The 17158-nt window shown below is 36.1% G+C and overlaps 1 protein-coding gene across 4 annotated transcripts in view; it reads right to left on the bottom strand.

Moving 5' to 3' along the window:
• TASOR2 (transcription activation suppressor family member 2) overlaps positions 1-17158 on the bottom strand; it is a 66916-nt gene that overhangs the window by 30649 nt on the left and 19109 nt on the right. For 3 of the 4 annotated variants that reach the window (XM_060005990.2, XM_060005988.1, XM_060005989.1), the window contains 10 exons: positions 14251-14396; positions 13859-13954; positions 12702-12774; positions 9591-9682; positions 8229-8366; positions 7965-8095; positions 7863-7882; positions 7663-7762; positions 5734-5834; positions 2045-2148 (listed from right to left, as the gene is read on the bottom strand). In XM_060005990.2, the coding sequence (XP_059861973.1) occupies positions 2045-2148; positions 5734-5834; positions 7663-7762; positions 7863-7882; positions 7965-8095; positions 8229-8366; positions 9591-9682; positions 12702-12774; positions 13859-13954; positions 14251-14396 (1001 nt within the window). Of the gene's footprint in view, positions 1-2044; positions 2149-5733; positions 5835-7662; positions 7763-7862; positions 7883-7964; positions 8096-8228; positions 8367-9590; positions 9683-12701; positions 12775-13858; positions 13955-14250; positions 14397-16815; positions 17005-17158 lie in introns of those variants that run through there. The other variant, XM_060005991.1, reaches the window with a different exon arrangement.

Below are 17158 nucleotides of genomic sequence, written 5' to 3'. Positions count from 1 at the left end.
TTATCAGCAAACAGATGTAATTCTTGTTTTATTTTTTTATCGGTGTAAAGAGTAAAAGTGACAATAATTAGCTACATTATTCTGAATTTTAGTTTTGTAATATAGATGAAAGTAAAATCCTGTATCTGCTTAAAACTGTACATTTCTTTATTCCAAAATATGTGCAAGTAAAACAAATATGTAGTGTATCTTATTAGTCTCTCAAATTATGCGCTGAAAGGGCTATATAAAATTCCTATTTTAACCTTTGTGGGGAAAAAAATCTTAGAATCTTTGAAATATCTACTTCTAGCCTTTTCCATTCACACACAGAAAAATCCAGCCATACATGTCTTTACCACCTTTTAAAGAAGAGACCTTCCTCAGTACTGTTCTTGAAGTCCAGTGTTGTAGGTACAAGGGACATTTACTGCTCGTCCACTATACACCAGGCACCAAGGTGTCAAAGATGCTTAAGACATGATACCTACCCTCAAGGAGCTCAATGTCTAGGTAGGGAGACCGATATGCAAAGATTATTCATTATAAAATGAGGCAGGAAAAGCAGCCTGGAGCACTGAGAGCGAAGGACCTTATGTGATAAGTAATTTCTGTTAAGTAATTAACACACAAACTGTGAAGTAAAGCTGGGCACCGAGTCTCCTGAGTTCAATACCAGAAGCACTCACAAGTAGACCCTTCACTAATGCATTTTCTGAAAGTATCTTTGAACTTCCTTCTTTTGAATTTCCAAATATAAAATGAACTACACTACTTCAAAAACACATAGCCTATAATCCCAGTCGATATTCAATGGTTATCTGCTCAGCATCTTGTGTCACCCACTGCACCTCCTTACTGCAGAATGGGGGGCACTGACCTCGCACCCAGTTCTGGAAGGTGGGCTCTGAGTGGCCTGAACTTATCAGTGTGGGCCATTCGCTTTCTAGTTACTGCTGAGAGACATGCAGATGATGGAACTGGTCTAAGGACATAAGCCATGGTTTGGAGGATGGGTTCTCTCTGGATGCAAAAAGGAGGCACGCAGCCCTGCCTGGCAGCCGAGGACAGAACTATTGCACAGAGGAGGGAGAAGCTGAAAGAAAAAGAGTCCTGAGCAAACAGGACTTGAACTTGCTTTACCATCTAAAACTGAAAAGTAAGCCTGTCAAAACTCTTTATTGTTTAAGCCAGTTTGAATTTCTGTTACATGCAACTCAAGCATCTTACCTGACACTACCCCCAAGGCAGCTCACCTATCTATTCTGTTAATTTACTGGTTTCATACTGTCTACTATGGGGATAAGTCCGTTGTGCCACTAAAGGGCTGAGCAGACTTGTTTGGTCACTTCCATCACGCACACTGTTTCCTTTGGGATGTTTGGGAATCACTCACTATAAGGTCAGCATCTACTCCTTTCCTCAGACCGAGGAGCCCTGGTTAACACAGTGGAGAGGTCTTTGGATGTTACATATTTCTCAGTAGAATCGTGCTTTTCTAAGCTATGAAAACAATAGAAGCAGCAACTTTTCTTTCTTTATACACCTATGTGTTGACAAGGGTCACTTTTAAAGAAATATCCCACAAATCAATCTCCTTTGATTAATGCAGAAATACTAGGGATCTACTCAATTCTTCCATCATAAAACAAAACAACAACAAAAAAGGATTTGAGAAAAACTGTCCTCCTATACTTAAAATCAGGAGTATGAACTGACTAGTGAGACACAGAAAAAGTAAACTAAGATACAAAGGGGATGAATATGTTAGCCAATAAATATCATGTCAATAAATATTAAATGATAAATATCCTCTGAAGGGAATTTCCTCGCGGTCCAGTGGTTAGGACTTGGCACTTTCATTGTTGTGGGCCCAGGGTTTGACCCCTGGTCAGGGAACTAAGATCCTACAAGCTGTGTGGCGTGACCAAAAAAAAAAAAAAAAAAAAAATCCTTTTAAGCAAGCTAAAACAATTCAAACTAGGCAGAGCCAACTAATAAATAGATATCAATTTCTCAATTTAAGGAAAACATAATAATAATATTTTAAACTGATGATTCTTACCAATTGCTCCCTTTTAATGTACTCTGTTAGTTTATCTACTTTTTCCCCTTGTTTGTTGGATAGTTCCACCTCATACATATTGAAGCACATATCTTGGCAACAGACTGTGAAGAAAACCAGAAACACAGAACATTTCCTATTTTAAAATGCTATTGTGAAAAATTCCGTTTCTCCCTAGACCCACCGTGTGGCTGACATGGTTGGTCTTGGTGCTCCGGCCTGGTGTCAGGCCTGAGCCTCTGAGGTGGGAGAGCCGAGTTCAGGACACTGGACCACCAGAGACCACCCAGCTCCATGTAATATCAACCGGCAAGAGCTCTCCCAGAGATCTCTGTCTCAACGCTAAGATCCAGCTCCACCCAATGGCCAGCAAACTCCAGGGCTGGATGCCCCATGCCAAACAACTAGCAAGACAGGAACACAACCCCACCCATTAGCAGAGAGGCTACCTAAAATCATACTAAATTCAGAGACACCCCAAAACACACCACTGGACACAGCCCTGCCCACCAGAAAGACAAGATCCAGCCCCACCCACCAGAACACAGGCACCAGTCCTCTCCACCAGGAAGGCTACACAAGCCACTGAACCAACCTTACCCACTGGGGGCAGACACCAAAAACAAAAGGAACTACGAACCTGCAGCCTGCGAAAAGGAGATCCCAAACACAGTAAGTTAAGCACAATGGGAAAACAGAGAAATATGTAGCAGATGAAGGAGCAAGGTAAAAAACCATCAGACCAAACGAAGAGGAAATAGGCAGTCTACCTGAAAAAGAATTCAGAGTAATGATAGGAAAGATGATCCAAAATCTTGGAAATAGGATGGAGAAAAAACAAGAAACGTTTAACAAGGACCTAGAAGAACTAAAGAGCAAACAAACAATGATGAACAACACAATAAATGAAAATAAAAATTCTCAGGAAGGAAGCAATAGCAGAATAACTGAGGCAGAAGAATGGATAAGTGACCAGGAAGATAAAACAGTGGAAGTAACTACCGCAGAGCAAAATAGAGAAAAAAGAATGAAAAGAACTGAGGACAGTCTCAGAGACCTCTGGGACAACATTAAAAGCACCAATGTTTGAATTATAAGGATCCCAGAAGAAGAAGAGAAAAAGAAAGGGTCTGAGAAAATATTTGAAGAGATTATAGTTGAAAACTTCCCTAACATGAGAAAAGAAATAGTCAAGTCCAGGAAGTGCAGAGAGTCCCATACAGGATAAATCCAAGGAGAAACATGCCAAGACTATATTAATCAAACTATCAAAAGTTAAATACAAAGAAAAAAATCCTAAAAGCAGCAAGGGAAAAGCAACAAATAACACACAAGGGAATCCCCGTAAGGTTAACAGCTGATCATTCAGCAGAAACTCTGCAGGCCAGAAGGGAGTGGCAGGACATATTTAAAGTGATGAAAGGGAAAAACCTACAACCAAGATTACTCTACCAGCAAGGATCTCATTCAGGTTCGATGGAGAAATTAAAACCTTTACAGACAAGCAAAAGCTAAGAGAATTCAGCACTACCAAACCAGCTTTACAACAAATGCTAAAGGAACTTCTCTAGGCAGGAAACACAAGAGAAGGAAAACACCTATAAAAACCAACCCAAAACAATTAAGAAAATGGTACTAGGAACATACATATCGATAATTACCTTAAATGTAAATGGATTAAATGCTCCAACAAAAAGACATAGACTGGCTGAAGGGATACAAAAACAAGACCTGTATATATGCTGTCTACAAGAGACCCACTTCAGACCCAGGGACACATACAGACTGAAAGTGAGGGGATGGAAAAAGATATTCCATGCAAATGGAAATTGAAAGAAAGCTGGAATAGCAATTCTCATATCAGACAAAATAAACTTTAAAATAAAGACTATTACAAGAGACAAAGAAGGACACTACATAATGATCAAGGGATCAATCCAAGAAGATATAACAATTGTAAATATTATGCATCTGACATAGGAGCACCGCAATACACAAGACAAATGCTAACAGCCATGAAAGGGGAAATCAATAGTAACACAATAATAGTAGGGGACTTTAACACTCCACTTTCACCAACAGACAAATCATCCAAAATGAAAATAAATAAGGAAACAAAAGCTTTAAATAACACCTTAAACAAGATGGACTTCACTGATATTTATAGGACATTCCATCCAACAACAACAGAATACACTTTCTTCTCAAGTGCTCATGGAACATTCCCCAGGATACATCATATCTTGGGTCACAAATCAAGCCTTGGGAAATTTAAGAAAATTGAAATCGTATCCAGTATCTTTTCGGACCACAACTTTATGAGACTAGGTATCAATTACAGGGAAAAAAAACTGTAAAAAATACAAACACATGGAGGTTAAACAACACGCTACTAAATAACCAAGAAATCACTGAAGAAATCAAAGAGGAAATAAAAAATACCTAGAGACAAATGACAATGAAAACACGACCCAAAACCTATGGGATGCAGCAAAAGTTCTAAGAGGGAAGTTTACAGCAATACAATCCTACCTCAAGAAACAAGAAACATCTCAAATAAACAACCTAACCTTACACCTAAAGCAATTAGAGAAAGAAGAACAAAAAAACCCCCAAAGTTAGCAGATGGAAAGAAATCATAAAGATCAGATCAGAAATAAATGAAAAAGAAATGAAGGAAACAATAGCAAAGATCAATCAAACTAAAAGCTGGTTCTTTGAGAAGATAAACAAAATTGATAAACCATTAGCCAGACTCATCAAGAAAAACAGGGAGAAGACTCAAATCAACAGAATTAGAAATGAAAAAAGGAGAAGTAACAACTGACACTGCAGAAATACAAAGGATCATAAGAGACTACTGCAAGCAACTATATGCCAATAAAATGGACAACCTGGAAGAAATGGACAAGTTCTCAGAAAAGCACAACCTTCCGAGACTGAGTCAGGAAGAAACAGAAAATATAAACAGACCAATCACAAGCAGTGAAACTGAAACTGTGATTAAAATTCTTCCAACAAACAAAAGGCCAGGACCAGATGGCTTCACAGGCAAATTCTATCAAACATTTAGAGAAGAGCTAACACCTATCCTTCTCAAACTCTTCCAAAATATAGCAGAGGGAGGAACACTGCCAACCTCATTCTACGAGGCCACCATCATCCTGATACCAAAACCAGACAAAGATGTCAGAAAGAAAGAAAACTACAGGCCAATAACACTAATGAACATAGATGCAAAAATCCTCAACAAAATACTAGCAAACAGAATCCAAGAACACATTAAAAGGATCATACACCATGATCAAGTGGGGTTTATCCCAGGAATGCAAGGATTCTTCAATATACGCAAATCAATCAACGTGATACACCATATTAACAAACTGGAGGATAAAAACCACATGATAATCTCAATGGATGCAGAAAAAGCTTTTGAGAAAATTCAGCACCCATTTACGATATAAACTCTCCAGAAAGTAGGTAGAAAGGGAACCTCCCAAGAACTGAATCACAGAGCTACTCTACACCTTTCACAAAAGACCCTTTTAAGAATTACTTAAGGGAAAACAGAAGTAAGAGGGCGAGAGAGAGAGTGCACATGCACGCGTGTATGTGTGTATGAAAGAGAGGGTGGAAAAGAACTGGAACAAAGCTCAGGACATGCAGTGTACCATGGTATCTGAACAGACCTTTGTGCTCCACGTAATTCTGTTTTCTAAAAGCAGCTTCTGGTAGTCTGTTTTTCAAAGACGACACTTTCATTACATACTTAAAATCTAGTTCATGTGGTCTAAAAAACAAAATAACAATATCATGTAATGTAATAAACACTGAAACTACAGCTTCATAAGTTTTGGTTTTCTAATATAAAGCAAACAAAAATATTATAACCACAAAAAATTCTTAAATCTATAAACGCCAGATCAAATAATGTACATATTCATAAATATTATAGATTTTTGAGTATGTGACCTCATAAACCATGGTCTGCAAATGTGTTCACATTTTCTGAATGCATGCATTTCTGTTATAACCAAAATATCCAGACATGTGGAAGAATTATGCATATTGGAATGAGAATCTTCTAGAAATTACACTACGTAAGAACTTTTGATAATATGGGACTGCCGACCATGCAGTGCCACAGGATGAACCGCAGCCAGACTTGCATCATTTCCCCTGACTACCTTTTCCTTCTTTAAAACTCATTTTTAAATACTTGTAGACTTACAGATGCCTCCTTTCCCCCCAAATACTTCTTAATGTGTACCCTTAAGAAAAATATTTCTTTATATAACCACAAAACAATTAGCAAAAATCAAGAAATTAACAATGATACAGGACAATCTTTTAACCACAGACCTCATTCAAATGTTGCCAACTGTCTCACTAAGGTCCCTTGTAACAAAAGAAGGTACTTTTTTCTGGTTCAGGATCCAATCCAGGATGCTACATTGCATTTACGTATGTCTCTTTAGTCTCCTTCAGTCTGCAACAATCTCTTAGTCTTTATCTTCAGTGCCCTTGATATTTTTGAATAATATAGACCATTTATTTTGCAGAATGTCCCTCAATCTGGGCATGTCTAACATTTCTTCCTGATTAGATTGGCAGGAGCACCACAGACTGATATCGTGTTATTCTCTGTGCATCATATCAGGAAGCACATGATGTTTATTCCTCTCCTGGTGACATTAACTTAACCACTTAGTGAAGATGGTATCTGTAGCTTCTTCCATTGTAAAGTCTTTATTTTTTCCTTTGCGAGATATGTAAATACCAACAAACTTTCACCTACTATATCAAGCCTCCATTGATTATTATGATGTTGCCAAAATGTGATTTCCAAATTCCATCACTCTTTCTATACCTATTAGTTGCACTCTATAGTGAGAAAGAACTTTCCCTTCTCTCCCATTTATTTATTCACAGAATGCTTAATTTATTCTATGGGCTAAAAATTCCCTCCCTCTTCTTAAAAAAGGCCAGTAGAAAGTAAATGATTTCTAATAGCACACCAGTTTTCATTTTATTTTTCAATTAAAGCATGTCTAACTTTCAACAGTTTTGGGTGCAAACTAAGAATAGATTAAACAAAAAGATATCACAAGATGCCCTTCACAGTTCTCTCTGCAGAAGCAAATACTGTAATTCATCATAATGTAAATACATGTAAAAGCTACTCTAATACTAGTCTAGGAAAATCATGTGAAAATTGAAAAACTAGATACTGCAAACCTTATAAAGATTCTAATAGAATTCAGTGGCTAGAATCTGTTGCAACTGTTATCTAGGCAAGTCCAATTTGTTTCTTGGGGAAAGTCAAACTTCTAGCATCTTAGCCTGAGCGATCATTCTCCCATAAATGGATTAAGATACTAAAATATAAAAAGTGATTTGTCAAAGATTATAAAACTAACTTATTTCAAGGCAACGGTCAGATTTATATCTGAATTTAGGTCTCCTGTGTCATGGCCCTGTGCTCTATACATCTCCCCAAGAGTAATCTAAAACCAAGTACAGTTGCTGTATTTCACACCAGTGCCAACAAGCAAGACCTAAAAATGAGAATCAAAAAATTATACAAGCATCAGTAAAGGCACTTATTCAATACTTACAGTTGTTTTGGAACCAATGTACCGTAAGAGGACCAAAGAGTTATATCACACATCAGACAGCCTTGAATAATTAATTTCCCTTTCCATGGATAGATGAGAACTGTAAGAAATGAGGGTAAGAAAGAAACTGATTATTTTATTTATGAACAAAACATTTACTTAAAGAAACAGCTAAAAGAACCAATTAAATAATTTCTTACCATCTTCTTTGAGTTCAAGTCTAGGGGGAAAAAAAAGAAACATATTTTATAAGAGCAAAGGAAAGAAATCCAGTAAAACAAAGTATGTACATAATTACTTACATGCTTTTATGATTATGAGCTGGTGCTGCCATTTTTTTAGGTTCCCTGTACTGAAAAGCTACAATCACATAAGGACAGATCTGTCTGGGTCGCTCAATAACAGTGCTGCCTGAAAGTTCATAGAGGTAATACTGAAAGAAGCAAAATAAGTATTATCAGGGTAATACTACAGAATTCCACGTGCATCTAGTTTATTTCAACCCTACCCAACCCCAAAATTTAACTCATTAGATTTAGAAATGATTTATTACCAGGTGACTATACCTGATTCAGTTCAAAGGTGCGAAAATGACTTGTCTTGTGAGAAACCTTGTTAGTATTTACAGCCACGTGGCAATCATAGCCAGAAGATGGGCTGGTATAGTTAGTTGTATAATTCTCAGACACAAACTTGACTCTTCCCTAGAATGAAAATATTAAGACTAATCAAATGTTTTCAAATAGCAATAATCTTACTCTAGGATTTATTTAAAAGTAGCCTAATAAAGAACATATACACGTTTGCTGTCAAGGTCCCGCCTCTTCATCAACAGGACCACCAAAGGCAATACTAAGAAGACAAATGATATAAATGGTACTTCAGTGAGCAATCAAAACCTGTATCCTCTCCCCATTAAACAGCTTATGATGTTGGGCAGGGCTGGCTTCTAAGCAGTAAAGTAAGGAAGACTGAGAGCACATAGGCAAAAACTAAACAGCAGTATCCACCAGACAGGGTGGGATATGGGGGCACGAAACCAATGGCGAGGCACAATCTGACATAAACAAAAAATGTTTGTTACCTGAGCTGACAGGCACGTTGTCTGCGGCAGAACTACAGCACTTATCACAGAGCAGGAGAGGGAAGAGTAAGGGAGGGAAGCAGTGACTATGAGCCAATGCAATGCTACTTTCCCTCCAGTTCTTGGGGACAAGTTTTGGAATATGAAGAGTTCACACTCTTAAAAAAATCAGTAGTGTTAGGTTTATAACCAAAGAACTTAAGATAGTAGGAAAGCTAAAACAAAAGCAAAAACAAAACAAGACCACAGAATATGTCCTCAAAAAGCCCCCCAACCTCTAAAATTAGAGTTTTCCTACTATTTGAGTGAAAATTCTAATTGCGTGATTCATTTATACTGGACTATTTAAGGGCATTTAAACATTTCTGAGATCATCAGTTGCAGGTGCCCCATGAAACTGTGAACAAGGTCTCGATGTTTTAGGGGTTAAAAAAATATATAAAGGTTTCTCATTTTGACAATTTAAATCAATGAACGTTGCTTTCTAAATTCATCTCTTATAACTGAAATCACACTGCTTTATAAGCAGCTACTTGTTTTCTGTTATTTACTATTTAAAAAGTGGCATTGTGGGACAGGGTGAGAGGAAAGCTTTTCACTGAATACCTGTTGTATTATTTTGAAGCTTTTTTTTAAAAAAACATATTCATAGATCATCTATAAAATGAATTTAAAAAAAGCTTTGTCCGTAAAGGAAAGCAAAAAGCAGTTATTTTTTCTGACTTTAGATAGCTGTCTTTGGCAAGGACTATGTGTAGCAAATGATCTGCAAAGAACATTATCACAGACTGATAATCTTTCATTTTTAAAAGAAAAATTACATAGAAGCACATTTAGTCTTTACCTTAATTAGATTAAAAATTACAACATAACCAGACTTCCCATGATACCAAGGTCTTGCATGAAGATAGTCTGAGTATTTGGAAATGTATACACCTATAAAAGTATAAAAATAGATTAATTTATACTTTAAAAAATTATTTACACATGGGTTACCTTTAACTGAACAAGACAACACAAAAGACAAATAAATGCTAACATTAAAAAACTATTTTGAAACTGCTTACCTTTTAAAAACTATTTGAGATATTCTAAAGGTATGGAAACATTAGAGCTGAGATACAATACATCTGTTCGACAACCAATTTTCTATTTGGGTATGGTAAGTGAAAAGGGATAAGAGTATCACATTTTTGGAAAAGTCTTTGTGAGTCTTTTTTTTCTCCATGCAATCATTCAGTGAAAAGGCCTATAGTAATCTGATTCTCAAGTTATTTTTTGCAAAAAATCTTAGTAAGTACTCATATTTAAGAATGTGTGCTGAGGTCTACTACACTGCAGCTGTGTGCCAGGCAGCAGTGCCACAAAGGGAAATACAACGAGGTCCTGCCTTCAAGCAGCTTATTCTGCTGGGCTGTGAATTCCAGGGAGGCGGGGGTTATATTTGTTTTGTTCACCACTGTAGCCACATCACAGCCCACTGCAGCTTAATAGAGAAGTGAGTCTCAAGAGGGGAGAGACTCCTTTAAGTTACGACAGGAGAAGAGGATCCCCACACGGCAGCAGCAGTGAGAATAAGGAGGAAAGAACACATTTCAGAGATATTCCTGAAGTATCTCTTTTGAAATATAAAAGACAATGGTGAGGACATGGATATAGCAGACAGAGCAATAAACTTGTGGCCAGAAGATTGGGTTCCAGTTCCAGGTTTTTCACTTACTGCTAATAATAACCATGTGACTGAGGAGTATGTCACTTAAGCGGGCAGGGTGGGCATGAGTATAGATACATAAATCACAGGGTTCTCAGGAAGATTTAAAAAGATCCATAAACTTTTAAAACTATAATACACTACAGTAATATAAAGGATTACTTTCATACACAGAACTATCCATTTCTATTTGAGCCCAAAACTATAGAACACGCACAGGCAGTAGTGCTATTTTATTATTACCCCCAGTACACGTGATGAAGAAGATTGTGTATTTATAGGAGCAATCCAGCCTCTATCTACTCCACCACCCTACTGAAGCCAGCCTCTCAAACATCAACAATAAACTCATGCGATTGCAGTAAAGCACAAAAATGGCCTTAATTTTTAGAGATGTAAGCTGAGGTGTTTGCTTGTAATTCACTTTCACAATTTTCAGGAAAAAAATTTTTTTTAAACAAATGAAGAGAATAATGCAAAACATTATCTGTTAAATGTAGGTGATAGGTATATTATATTATGCTCTCTACTTTTTCTATGTTAGCATTTTTCATAATGAAAAGAAGCGGGGGTTAAAAAGAGTAGGGGAGAAGGAAAAATAGGTTTTAGGTAAACTGTTATTGGGGTTATGAACTTATCCCCTTTCATGTCCTTTAGAAGAGCTGAATATAAGTTTAAAAAAACATTTGTTTTACACAGAGTTACCATATGAGCCAGCAATTCCACTCCTAGGTATAAACCCAACAGAAATGAAAAAACATGCCCACATAAAGACCTGTACAAGAATGTACATAGTAGCATTTTTTATAATAGCCAAAAAGTAGAAACAATCAAATGTCCATCAAGTGCTGAATGGATAAAGAAAATGTGGTACAGTGGAATATTATTCAGTCAAAAAAGGAATGAAGTACATGCTACAACATGGATGAATCTCAAAAACACTAAGCTAAGTAAAAAAGTTAGTCACAAAAGGTCATATACGATTCCATCTACATGGAATGTCTGGAATAGGCCAATCCATAGGGGCAAAAAGTAGAGTACTGGTTGCTTAGGCTGGTGGGAGTGGGGAGTGACTGATGAAAATGGTCTAAAATTGATTGTGCTGATGGCTGCATATTCATTTTAGTGAATATGCTAAAAAAAAATTGTATACTTTCAACAGGTGAAATGAATGGTATGTGAATGTTATCTCAATAAAGTTGTTATTTAAAAGAAATGGTCAGCAGGAATGTAGCCATGAAGCCCAGTAATCCTTCTCAGTGCTTATCTCCAACTTCTGTAGCATCTGACACTGCTAACACCCCTCCTTACAGCCTTCTGTTCTCTGTGAAACTCCACCTCCTGATTCTTCATCCCCTGGACTGCTCTCAACTCCCTCTTCCTAGTCTTGCCCCATGGCCCCATCCCTTGCTCCCATAACCACCTGAAAGTTCTGCTCTTGCCATCTTTGCTGCCCCATGTAACAATGTTTTTGGCTTCAACTAACACCCACCCGCTGCCACCTTGAACCCCAACCTCCAGTTCTAATCCCTTTTCCAACTATTTTTACCACCAGCAGGACAGCTTTCAGAAACACTTATGACCACCTCATTATTTCTCAAATTTAGCTCACTGAAGTAGTAGTGTTCATTTAGGTGTAAGCTCCAAGCTAAGCACTTGACACAGTCTCATGTAATCCTCACAGCAAATCTGGATGATAGTTTTATCTATTTTACAGATGAGGAAAGTGAAGCTTAAAGAAATTAGTGCTAATCCGCATTCTTGACAATAAGATTACCTTTCTCGTTTAACTCAACAGCTTCGCTACAATTTCCTCTCCTCCGTGTCTCTCCTCTACTGACAATATCAATGCAGTGTAAGTTATCTTATATCTGATTCTTTCCTTTCTGTTACTCCTCACATTCCACAGTTGCCAAGGTGCGTCAGTTCCATCTATTATGTGTTCCTAACTGCCATTATGATAATTCCGAAGAAATCCTCATTAGCCCCAGATGACTGCACTAAACTCTTGGCACTGAAAGATACCTTCAGTACCTTTTCTAGTCCAACCATCCTTTTAAAAAAGATAACTCCTATTAGAAAACCTTAAGTCTTAGATTCAAAGCTCATTTATATGTTTAAAGGTCTGCTTCCAAAGATTACTATTTATCATCAATGAAACTAGCATTTAACATAGGTATCTTATGTAACTAACTAAACCCCACTTCACCTTGTAAAAGAGATTCCTTTTCCTTACAGACGTACCTTTCCCTGGGTCACCCAGAGTGGTGATAGCACTGCTGCCAACACAGAGTCCACGCTGACATACCAACTTTGCCTTAAACAAAAGATCGTACTTTGCTTATCATATCGTTCTTGGGAGGGTCAATGAAATAACTCTATAATCTATATACAAACTTTCAATACAGAATCTGTACATTGTATGCATTCATGGCACAAAGTAAGCTTATGTAAGGCAATTGTGTTTTAGTTAATATTAACAGTTCAAACTTTTTCGTGAAATTTTATTATTCCTGTTAACAAAAATGTCACCAGCAAAACCAAATTAAACAAGCTCACAGATAAGTCCTCTCTTGAAGATTTCTTTTTCAATTACAGCTTGGGAATCAGTAAATTTGAAAATGTCTTATCCGCAAATGCTTTTTTTTTTTTTTTTTGGGTATGAATCCATAACATATCTTATTTGGAAGTTAAATAAACTCTCTAGTATTACTATATAATCCATAAGTTATATGGTAATGTTAATTATTCTTTAGCAAATCTATCCCTGTTCTTTAAAAATCATGACCTCAACCGAAATACTACCTTTGAATTACTTTAAGTTGGATTATAGATCTCTAGCATTGCTGAACTGTATCTCGAAGCCACACACATCTCTGGAGACATACCTGCACACAGCAGTTTCCTTCTCCACAATTTAGGTACAACCAATAATATGGATGTTCAATTTTCAAAATAAGGCATGAAACAATTCCAAGTAACTAGAATGCTGAACGTGTTCATCTTGTCCCCAAAATCATGTAATTTAAACTTGAAAAACCTCCACAAGAAATAGAAAATATCTATCTAAACAATGATCGAGAATAGAAAATATCCATTCACTCCATTAAAAGTCATTATTAATACTTAAGAAATCTGTATTAATCAAAATCTCACCACGAGCTTACAAATGTATTCAAGATAAAACTAAAGAAAACCTATGGAAAGTTGTAGAAATCCAATCTCTTTCATGACAAGCTTTCACTGTCATTTACATTGCCACCAAACTAACAAAAAAGACTGATGAACTGGTAATCTTACAAACTTTATAGACCTAAAATACCAATATTTAACTTTAATGATATAATTAATTTTGTACATTAACATCACAAAATTACTTTTCTAAGATCGAATTCCCTTACCTGATTTTCAGTTTCAAACAGAAGAAATCCGTAAGTTTCTTGAAGTTCTTCGTGAGTATAGTTACTTGCTTTTTTTTCTTGGTAAAAAGTTTTGTACTGTATAAGGAGAGAATAATCAAATGTTATAAACATGTTATTTTGCCTTGAAAATTAATTTTTAAAAATGCATCATCTGAATTCCTCCTGCTAAAAGACTAATGAAATTTATTATTTTTCTATTCCATAGAATATATTATAATTACCTTTCAAGTGACTATTTCCAAGGATCTTTTATTTCAGCTGAAATGTGATAGCTAAAAAGAACTAGGCTTATATATCAAAAATAATGGGTCTATTTCTTTAAAACTAAAATAAAACGAACACACAGACACAGTGTGTACCAAGCACCTCACCTCATTTAAGAAAATGTCATTTTTCACCAAAGTCACTTGACTGTACTGAAAACCATGCTCAGATGCAGAGTCCAAGTAAGAAGTATGGAGAATTGAAACTGCCCTCTGGAAGAGAGAGTCTGAACTCAAGGACACTGTCTCAAAAACTGTAAAACACAAACAAAAATAATGCAACTGTTTAAGATAACCAAAGGATGGGGAAAAGTGGCACACTAAATATCACTGAATACTGATACAGGAAATATATCATCTATGATAATAGGAAATAATCATCTATTTCCTTCCTGTATAATTAAGACATTTACAATGTGTTTTGGCTACCATATCTGGACTATCTTAAAAGATCTCACATGTGAAAATAACCTAAATGGATTATAACTGAAGGTGAATTACTTTTAATGCAAGAATAAATCCCTTTTGGTTTAAAGCTGGGTGCTGTAACCATACTGGGTAAAAGCAGATGCAACTGTAGTGTCAAGTTGGTGGTCAGCAACTGCTTAGACCAATGCTTCTCATTCTTAAATTTTTTTAAACCTAAGCCACATTTTGATAAACTTACCCTTCCTGTCTTCTCACCAAATCCCCAAGGAAGTCTGTTAGGTTCCTTGGAAGGAGCCTACTACTGCACACTCAGCAAACACATTAGAAATCATATTTCTTTGGGGCTTCCTCACCAGCCTGTACATGTCTATTAAAATTTACTTCTTATGGGCTGTATTATAAAATCATCATTTTACAAAAATAAAACTTTATTACTTTTTTTGAAAGTGCTTTTTTCAAACCATACCCATGTGTTATCCCAAAGATGTTGGTATACCCCTCCCATGAGAGGCATGTTTCCTAATTGAGAACTACTGACTCAATCCAGTAATTCTCTTGATTGAGCCCTTGTGTCTTTTGATTTTACCAGTCCTCACTTAGCAAGAACTGAGCCTAATGAGTTCTCATAACATTTAACTATTTGATTTGTTTACTCCTTTCTATTTATATCCTCTCTATTCTCTTTAACAAGGTTGGGGGGAGGATACACACTGATTATTTGTAAATAATAGAATAATTTATGTAAGACTGGAAGTTTGGGCCTTACAGTATAAATAAGTACATTAATATGGCTTCCTACTTATACCAGGACTCTGCCAATTACACTAAAGTTCAAAAGTTAAAGAAAACATAAGCTTTTTAATTAAAATTAATTTATGAACAACAGATTAAAAAACCCTAGACTATTACAGAAATCAAAACAAACATTTCAGTAAAATTAATTTGGACTAAACTGTCCTAATGCTTCAATTCCCAAGGTAATTTAAAAATGATTTTGATAACAATACTTCATAGTATCAAAAATAAAAGATTATAAATAGCAAGGAAAGAAAGAAAAGAGGATGAAAAAACTTAATATTCTGAAGTTGGCACATCTGATCTATATCGATTGTATCTTACTTTTATTTTTCCTCAGTTTCACCTTCTCTCTTTCAATATCAGTATACCAGTGCTGTGAAAAATATGGATATTCTAAAGAGATTCAAATAGCAAAACACCAGTGATAACAATTAAAAAATTATGGCTTTCTTTAGCTACTTCCTCAAAACAAACTGGGAAGCCTATGCACTTGCAAACTCCTTTTACAAATAATCTGTAGAGCTAGCTCAAATGCAAATCAGGATTCCTTTAAAAATTATAATTTTGGAAACCTAGTATTTAATTTTTTTAAAAGGCAATATAATATTTAAAGAATCTAATTATACTATGAGGCTCAATATTTGTGAAAGATGTTGCTTACAAGTGAAAGAAATAAAAGTTGTCATAGCTTTGGAAATGACCAATCTATGATTATCAACTTCCCTAAATTCTGCAAGATGTTAATAGATTTTAAGTTTCAGAAGTACTGAATACTACATATATCCCCAATTTTGAGCGTCAACGCACAATAATAAACTGAAAACTGTGAGAAATAATGCAATTTAAAAAACCCTATCTAATACAATGTGGGGAGTACTGCTCCCAATAAAGCTAGGACTAATGGTAATGATTTAAAATAAACAAGGAGGAACAAGTAAGAAATGACTTATTTTGTACTTTTATACTGTAACTTCTAAAACTATTTATTTATGGTTAAAAATGCTTCCTTTTTATGTCAGCACTCTCCAAATAGCCATATGTTAGAAAAGTAATAATTTTACAGTTGGCAGAAGGAAAAGCATATCAAGAGAGAAGTTAGTGGAAAACCACAATAAACCCTGAATCTTTCATGACTTCATAATAAATGACCTCAATTATACTCTCAAGAAAGCACAAGTTTCCTGCTCTATAATTAAGGAGATAATGAGAATGTTATTGATAAATCATTTGACATTGTCTCTTCCCATACAATGCGCTTTCATTTAACCACCTAAAACAAATGTACAAAACGAGGAGCATTAAATAAATGGATAGTTTCATTTTTTGCTGAGCAATGCACATGCTCTAGTTAAACATTCAAGATGATCAGAATATTAAGAGAAAGAAGAGGGGGCTATTCCACAAAGAAATCTAAAGCAACATCTAAGAAGGTAACTTGAAAAGTACCTGTCTGTAAAGCATAAAGAGTATCCCTTACGGTTTAAGTGACCAACAGAGAGCACATGGAAAAAACTGAAGTTCAATCAAAATGGCTCTGAAAACTGAGTTAATATTCTTTCCTGTAGCACCTGGCTTTGGGCACGTTTCTCTGCCATTTGTGGATTGGATCTTAAAAGTTAGGTCAAGCTTGGGTTTCCCTGGTGGCACAGTGGTTGAGAGTCCGCCTGCCGATGCAGGGGACACGGGTTCGTGCCCCGGTCCGGGAAGATCCCACATGCCACGGAGCGGCTGGGCCCGTGAGCCATGGCCGCTGAGCCTGCACATCCGGAGCCTGTGCTCCGCAACGGGA

The sequence above is a fragment of the Delphinus delphis genome, chromosome 2, assembly GCF_949987515.2.
Source record: "Delphinus delphis chromosome 2, mDelDel1.2, whole genome shotgun sequence".
NCBI classification, from domain to species: Eukaryota; Metazoa; Chordata; class Mammalia; order Artiodactyla; family Delphinidae; genus Delphinus; species Delphinus delphis.
Note: the sequence above shows the minus strand (reverse complement) of the source record. Positions and strands in the feature narration are given on the sequence as shown.